Source organism: Rhopalosiphum padi, chromosome 1 (assembly GCF_020882245.1).
Source record: "Rhopalosiphum padi isolate XX-2018 chromosome 1, ASM2088224v1, whole genome shotgun sequence".
NCBI classification, from domain to species: Eukaryota; Metazoa; Arthropoda; class Insecta; order Hemiptera; family Aphididae; genus Rhopalosiphum; species Rhopalosiphum padi.
The window spans coordinates 22,475,145-22,484,159 of NC_083597.1; the positions used below are offsets into that span (position 1 = coordinate 22,475,145).

At 31.6% G+C, this 9,015-nt stretch overlaps 1 protein-coding gene across 1 annotated transcript; it reads right to left on the reverse strand.

Moving 5' to 3' along the window:
* Positions 1–247: 247 nt before the first annotated feature.
* LOC132917971 (mitotic spindle assembly checkpoint protein MAD2A) lies at positions 248–2,252 on the reverse strand. Its single transcript, XM_060978996.1, has 3 exons — positions 1,758–2,252; positions 1,518–1,664; positions 248–862 (listed from the first exon to the last, which is right to left on the reverse strand). The coding sequence occupies exons 1-3, from the start codon at positions 1,828–1,830 to the stop codon at positions 468–470; spliced, it is 615 nt and encodes a 204-aa protein (XP_060834979.1). The 5' UTR covers positions 1,831–2,252; the 3' UTR covers positions 248–467.
* Between the last annotated feature and the right edge of the window lie 6,763 nt (positions 2,253–9,015).

Below are 9,015 nucleotides of genomic sequence, written 5' to 3' on the forward strand. Positions count from 1 at the left end.
ATACCATTATAGAATTATAAACACATACTATTAAATAAAAATATTACAAACAAATGTATATTTCCTTATCTTATAAATATATTATATAATAATATATCTCTATTATATTTTTACTATTAATGTAAACTACTTTAAAGTAAAAATATAATAACAAAATAATATTAAAAATAAAATACAAATTGATTATCTAATACTATAGGATAGAGTAAGGAGATACTTAAACCAAAGTAAAAAATAATTTACAATATTGTGATTATAAAAAATAGTTTAATGGGATAAACAAAAACAATTATTATTTAACTTATGATTAGCTAAAGTAGTAGTTTATAAAAAAATATTAGCTTCTTAAATATAAAAATCATTTATCACTGAACTTGAAATTTGTAGTATAAACAATACAATTAATTTATACAAAAATTAGCATAAAAACTTAATTAATTTGATCAATTTATTGACAGACATTCATTTTAAAAGTCTGCTTTATAACTCACAACAGTATCCATTCTATGCAATGAAGTTGAAAATGATCTCAACTGTAACTCTTGAGAATTAGCAATATAACTAGGAGCAGTTTCAGCCCATTCTTGTGGTACATCTACATCAGGTTTAGTGTATATTTGCAAGTCAAAGGCACATGGACAGTCAAGTAAAGGTAAAAAACTAACAGTAGAACAAATTTGCCTTAATACATCTCTAATTTCTTTTTGGATTATTGATAACTCCTTATTTCCAACAGAGTCTGGATTGGAATCGCCAGATCCTTCATACTGCAATTTGAAATCCCAACGTTCCATTACTTCTTTGGTGTTAACATTGGATATAACCATTGACATTTTTTGAATTTTTTGTTCTAATAGCCAATCTAAAAAAAAACTTAATATTAATTTTTAACTCATAAATACAAATTGTTAAGAATGAAAAAATAATCTTGAATAGAATTCATTTAAGTACAAGTTATATTATTTTTTGATTATTAACTATTATTTAACTTTATTTTATCAATTTGTATTTTACCTGGGTATAGTTTGTAAATATTTTTGTTATTTTTAATTTGCATATCTATATAACTTTTAACTACTACAACCCAATTTATTTGAAATACAATTCTAATCTCAAGAAATAGTATATAATATTATATACTAGGTACAAAATGTTTGATTTAATTGTTTATATAAAAAACAAAATATTTAACTTTTTGAAGAATTAATAATTTTCCCTAAAAGGTAACCCACAATATCTAACTTGATTCAAATGGAAGGATTATGGAAATCCATTACCCAAAGTGTCACTTTAAATTAGATGAATGTTTGAGGTACATATAATATATCTAATAACATTTATATTGTTATTATCAAATTACCAAGTGATTTGTTTATTAAATATATTCAAGTATTCTATTTTATGAGTTGGTAAGATAGATACTACACGTCATATGTACTATAAAGCTAAAATAAATTATTTTTGTAAAAATAATCAATATTTTCAACCACAAACCGCTATATTAATTAAACACATACCTTTCATTTGGTTGAGAACAGGTTGTAGGAACTGTTGAATTTTATTGTCGGTTGACACAAGAATTGATAGACCAAAATGTTCTTCGGTTTTGAATGATTCCGGTGGGTAAATACCCCGTTGAAAAAGAATACTGTTAATTCCAAAATCTAGAATGAAAGGTTAATGAAATCATAATGCTATATTATATATCAAGTAGAAAATCTTAATAGTAATAATAATTATTATTATATTATGCTTACTTAAATAGTCCATAACCAATTTCGCAGACCCTTTGAGAGTGATGGCGTTTTGACTCTGTTGTTTGGTAGCCATTGTTTAATGTTTTTAATGGTAATATAGATAGAAACAAATAAATTACAAGTAGTACATTCAGTTTTAATGGAATAGAGCTTAAAAGTGAAACTGTGAAAGTGAAATTAAAAACATGCGTAATATTTACGAATTGAAATCATAAAATAATAATAATATATTGAAAACACAAAATTAACGGAAAATCCTGAGATTCGATTTGTGTTCTGTTAATTGTTGTAATCTATCAGTTTTTTTAGGTTAAATTGATAACGATTTTTGGCGGCAAAATTATTTTTATTTTTAACCATGGTTGCAGTGTTGAATATATTTTATGGACCATGATTGTAACTTAAAGTATTAGAAGTAGATACTAGATAGTTCACGCCTTCACTGCACTAAGTACATATTTAGTTCAGTGGTTTTATTACTCATATGTGTGTATTAAAACTCGGATATTGTTATTGATTATTTTCTTAATGTATTTGTCCACAATAACTGTTCATATTGTTATTTTTTTATTGTGTATTATATTATATTACCTTTACCTTAGTATGAGTAGTATGATTAATACTGTAAAATATATATTATTTTATAATATATACCTAATTTATACCAAGAATTAAATATTAATGCTCATACATGATCCATATAACTTAAATAAGTACATAATAAGACCGTCACTTAAAATATTACTTAAGTAGGTATTCTATGTTACAGTATAAATGCAGTTTAGATACGAGATGGCGTATTCGGTGCAAAATATCGCGAGTTAGTAGTCGCCTCTGCACATTCTCGCGACCTGATACTCTCCTTAGATTTCCTCTCGTCAGCCGCGTCCGGTGACCGCCGCAGTCGGAATCACACGCGCCGCCGAATCCCGAAACCACGAGTTTCCGCGAGTCCGGCGCCGCTGACGTCTGCGTTCCTAACTCCTCTGCATATAAACTCACCCCACGAACTGAGTCGCCGTCGCCGCCATAACGAGTCGTCATCATCACCGCTGCCGTCATCGGTACCGTCTGGGCGGAATCGTTGCCCGCGTCGGTACCATCACTAGCCACCGCGTCGCCGTCGTCCGTCGTTCCGAACGTCCGGGTGCCCGCACAACCGTCAGAGGGTCAACCGCATTACGGCGACCGCGAACCCGTCGCGCCCGCAGGTGACCGCGGAGAATGTGCTCGGGCGACATACCGCCAGCACCGTCAGTGCACTTTCTCGTACCCTCCCCCCCCAATCATCGTCGCCGTCATCCTGCGACCGATGTATCCGGCCTAGGGGGCCAGTTTTCCGGGACGCTATCTACACCGGATGCAGCACGCTCCCAACACAAAGCGCTTCACGCTCAGCCACGCCGTGGCAAAACGGCGCATTCATCCAGGCGAAGCCAGCCCACGATCTCGTCATAACTATTTCTGACTTCCGGTCCTTTGGCCGGCTCCGATATCACGTAGCGGTCCTCCGCGAGGTTCCCGTCGTCTGACGGCCAGTTTTCGTCGACTGCGGCAGGCGTTCCTAGTGTACAGGAGTTATCGATGACGTCCTGCTGCAGCGCGACGTCGGGTGGCGCGTCGCCGCCAGCCGGCGGTCCACACACCGACGACAACAAAATATGTTCGACGATATCGCAAATCAATGAGTCAGCGTACTCGTCGGCAGAATCCGGCAGATTCTTCAGCAGACTCGTTAGTGGACTTATCAACTTCAATCATGATATTTTCGATTTCTGTGATCTGGTCTTCATTCTTGGATGGTTTGAACTGTTTGAAGCTCCTGAAACGCGTAGTCCAAGAACGCGTTGATATCGGTGAATTAAGAAGCCATTTTTTAACGAGGAAATGTGAAGATGTGTATACACGTCTTGGGAGTATAATTGACAAATAAACTTGTTTAGAATATCGTCGGTCACCGCCGTGGCAAAATCGCCCTGACGACCATTTTGAATATCAGACAAAAGTTCGGAGATCTCATAGTTTTTCTGAGCGACTCTTGATTGTGGTCTGTACAAAGTATAAATAATGTATTTACTATTTTCAATGGTTATTCAAATTAAATTATTATTTCGATTATGTCTTATGTATTTTAATGTAAATATAATTTAGCACATTCACGGGAACTAATAATGTATTTGACACTTTATAATTATTTTTTATGTATGCCTATAATCAATTCGACTATGTATGTATTTAATTATCTACGTTGCATTTGTAATGTATTTTAGTCATTTTTCTATGTATAATATATAATATATCCAGGGCCGCATTTAGGGGGGGGCACTGACTACAACTGCCCCGGGCGCCAGTATGTTGGTGGCGCCAAAATTTTCTGGTCAGAAATTTGTTCATTTGTAAAAATTAAAACTTTTACAATTGAAATTATTTTAATAACAGTATTATATAATATATAATATTTATAATGTTAATTGTTAGTGTATTATGGTGTTTGAAGTTTAAACAACTAATGTATTTGTATCAATATAGCTATCAACGATCGAGAGTTATTAATATCCCAAATTTGTTGTGATTATGTCAATAGACTTGGGTTATTTATAATAATACAGCATATTTTGTTATCGCACGGGGCGTGCCCTTTTCTTGCAAAAATACAATTATTATTAATTACTTATTTGTCAACGAACTCGGCGTTTCTAGTCACAGACTAGTGAGTAGTGACTACAGTGGTTAGTACTGGTAGTAGGTACTTATGAGTGATATTAATGCGACTACTATTTAATTTACTATTCGCCATACGGTGCTGTTAAGTATTTATAAATATAAATTATTAAAAATTTGTAAAAATCAATCTTACATTATTCATTTTGCTAATTATTTAAAAACTCTTAATTTCAAACTTCAAATAATGTAATGATACAAATAACTGCATGCTAATAGCTTACATTGATTTTTTTTTTTATATAATATATTGCTTACAGCTTTATTTGTATAATCAAAAATTTGATTTTAATGAATGATAATAGTCATTATTACTCATTATAAATTGAGGTTCTTAAGTTAAATGTATGATTTATATTTATACACAATGACAGTATAATCAAGATTCAAAGTAAGAGTGTGTAGGCTGGTTGTGAGACTTCTACAAATAGGCTAAAATGTATAAAGAATGTCGTGCGCCCTATCTTTTAAGACAGTAATAAATTTCAATATTTTTACAATCTTCTGATGTGGTAGATAAATTTGGACTACTCAATAATTTGGCAGCCCTATTTTAAAGCTGAATTGGCGCCCCTGATAATAAGCAGGGTTTAAGTTACATACATTCAAATGAATTCAATGTATCAGCAGAAGGAGAGGGGATCTGCAATTATTCAACAATATATTTAAAAAAAGTACTCATTCTTTTTTTTTGCTCAACATCTTAAAGGTTAGTTAAGATCTATTTCTCGTGGGTAGGCCCCTTAAGGGGGCGCCAATTTTTTTTTTGCACCGGGGCACAAAATGTCTAAATGCGACACTGAATATGTCATGTTACAACGTGTGATAGACTTATTATATTTATATTTATTTTATAAAAATAATTGTACAACCCTATACCAATTAAAACTCTGTGTAAACTATTAAGTATAACAATTTTTATTAATTAAGAAAAATATTAATTTATTGAATAATAGGTAAATTCTTTTTTTCAATCTAAAAGATAGGTACATAAAATCGAATTTAGAAATTAATATTATTTTATATTTTTATGTTATATTTATTTTTTTACTTTTTATTGCTTCATAACTGGTTCAGGTTTGGTTTGTTCATTAAACATTCCAGTAATTGTTTTTGATTCTTGGGCGACTTGCTGTAGTTTTATTTTTATTTGCACGATGATTTTTAGCCGCACCACCCATTTATTTTATTTTAAGAAATATTTTGTCTATATCAAAAGAATAATGAAAACACGCGTCACGAAAAAAAATTAATATAATATGTAGAATAAGCGGTTACCTGCTGAAACTGAACTAAATTAACAAAATAATAGTTTATTGTGAATTGTGATATACGACTGCCGCAAGTTAACTGAAATCTGAGAACTGAGATCAAGGATAAATAAGAGTGTCAATCGATTATTGATTTTAGAATTTTAGAATTTGTAGATTTTAAAAATAAAACTATACGGGATTATGATATTAATTATTATTATTGTTGTGCGTACAACAATATTGTGTTCCTACTTCTTTTTTCTTCACAAACACACACACACGCTCACACAAAACATGCATGCACGTACCGCATACATCTAAATATAAATTTATTCCAACTATCAATTAATTAAAAATGTATCATTGTGACAATAATTTTTTAGTACCTAGTTAGACTGTAAAATATTTTCTGAAAATATTATAAAAATAATCATGTTTTTTCATTAATAAAATATAATAATAGTTAAATCGCAAAAACCGGACAACGGCCAATTGGGCTGCTTTTAAAATCAGACAGGAGCAAATGCCCACCTTGCCACTCCCCTCAAATGGCGCCACTGTGTTGTTTGTTCGAACTTCATATTAATTCAATTATTATAATTTATAATGTTTTATGATTTTATTATATATATCGTACATATTTTTCAGTGGGGGGGGCTGGCGAGGGACTGAACTGTTTTCTGGGGGGGGCTAGAGCCCCACCTCGCCACCCGCTGGGCGCTGTGCCTGTTTAAAGGGTTCATTTATACTATATTTAGTTTGATATATCATATATGTTTCTATTTGAATTTCTTTTAACTTTTCTATGAACATGAAAATATTTGGATGAGTTGTATAAAAACTAGAATTAAAGTGAAATGCTTGAGTCCCATACTTCAGGTGGATACCGAGCTTCAAGTTGTCGGGCAGAGTTTACAAAAAAAAAGTCATCTGGGCGTAGTTTACGTATGTCAAATCAACGTTAGGTTTATCCTGTAAACATTTTCTTCTGTATAGGTACTTTGATTTTTTTTAGTATACTATTATTATAGCACTTCAAAATGTATCATTTTTATTTGTGAATTATTAGCCATTTTTTATTAATTATTAATTATATTTGATGTAGACAATCTTTTAGCTACCTATTATATTTATAATTACAATTTATTATATTTATGAAAAAAAAATGTACATATTTTATTTGAAAAAAAAATTTCATATTAAATAATAAATACAGTAAAACCTCGATAAAACAGAATCACTTAGGAGTTAGGACCGTGCAATTTTTCCGTGTTAACAGGATTTCCGTTTTGACTGGGTTCAAAAAAATGAAATTTGAAAAAAAGTATCAAAGAAATTTTCCGTATTACCAGGGTTTCTACTGACTACTTTACCGAAGTTTCGTCTTATCGAGGTTTTACTGTAATATTATTAAATAGGTAGTTCACTTCAAAAAAAAAAAACAAATAAGGGGAAGATGTCCGCATCAAAAATGTCGGAAATGTCCTATCACACCTAACCTAACAGTCGGCGGGAAAATCCATTTGGCATTTACCATATCAAAGACTCGTAAGTCGTAAGTCATAACTGATCAAAATTGTCTATAAGTTTAATTGTATAATACTAATTCTGTAAGCCAGCTTGACATTGACATACCAATAATTTAACAATTATGAAGTCAAAAATATATATACATAATACATATACATAAAATGTATAAATTAATAATACTATAAAAAAAATAATATTACTGTAATACTAAAAGTTGTTAATCTTTAGGAAAAAATGGCAAAGAACCAGGCTTCCTCCATCAGCTATATTTCTGCCAAATATACCTATAAAAGTATAGAAAAAAAAATATTACCTACTTTTTAAGAATAGTCAATATAGATAAAGAAAAAGTTGTTGAAAATGATTAAGTTCAACAGGATTCCAGGATATATTATATATCTGGACTATATACTGAATTAATTTCCGGTACGCTGTGGCCTGCAAAGTCTTAATATTATATTAGGCTTGGTTTTGTGTACACACGTACGTATACTGTATATTGTGCTTACCTTTCCAGCTATACCTACTATATTTACCAATATATATACCTACTGATTGCACTATTGCAGTGCTAGTTATATATATAGGTACCTACTGTAATAATACTACACTAAATGTGTGTAATCGTGTTCTGTATATATAATATATTGATGGACGGTGGTAGTAGCCGCATCGTATACGGTTTTAAGTCGTGTTTTCGTGTGGCAATGTTTATGGTTTTATGGTCGCGTGTGTATATATCGAACCCGCAGCGCGTTTATGAATCATTTCGTATTTTCGTGTACACAGAGATGCACCTGCCGACAAAAGGAACTAACGTCTCGTACTCTCGTGTAATTATTTTATACGTCTTAGTCCGTGGTCGGGGACGTCTGTATACATACAATAATATCATACAATAACATAATCCCGAACATAAAGGATAAACGATTGGACCACACGTGGGGTATGTGCGTACGGCGTACACGTACAACTCGCATATATTATGTGTGTATATAAGCACCTCACTAAAAGGTTGATACAACGGACTGCGGAAACTGCTATATGCGATCCAGTCATCCAAATTATTGTTATGGCAGCTTTATTGTGGTTATTGTACGGGTTGCGGAGGGGGCGAAAATATCCTGCAACGTAGTTCCTATAAAGACACGGGCGACGGGCTTCAAAGATTTGAGGAGACGGTGAAAAACGATGTATATTATACTGCGTGTACCTATATATTATTATGTATGAGTTGAAAGTTCCTATGAATAGAATTTATCGCCAAGGTGAGTTGTGAAAGGCTATTTTGTTTATCTTATGCAGTTACGCCTTCTCTATGTTTACAAAATAATTAAAAAATGTTTCACTTTATTCAACTTATAAACTTATTCATACTAAATGTATTCACAACTCACTCACTACCAAATCAATATATAATACAAGAAAATAATATATTAATATGTAAACAGGCATATTATACGAAATACGATTTATCGTAGTATTAGGGCAGAAATTCATTTTTGCAAATTTACTTATTCGGTTCTTATACATATACTCTAAAAATTAAATAATGATATAATATAATTTGTTATCTAACTAGATAATAAATATTAATGAGTAATAATATGCAGTATAAGTATAATCGTTTATTGTGGATAAGGTGACCCTATAGGAAATATTATATTCTACTAACATTACAGCAATATAATATAATAATATCTGTGCGAATACCTAACAGTAGATTAGTGGTCGATTATTGAAGTAGGTAGTCA

Excerpts from the sequence above, each read along its gene's own strand:
- LOC132917971 (XM_060978996.1), bottom strand. The coding sequence starts at position 1,830 with ATGGCTACCAAACAACAGAGTCAAAACGCCATCACTCTCAAAGGGTCT. Across the intron at positions 1,665-1,757 it reads ATTGGTTATGGACTATTTAA|ATTTTGGAATTAACAGTATT; the intron begins GTAAGCATAATA and ends CTTTCATTCTAG. Across the intron at positions 863-1,517 it reads TGTTCTCAACCAAATGAAAG|ATTGGCTATTAGAACAAAAA; the intron begins GTATGTGTTTAA and ends GTTTTTTTTTAG.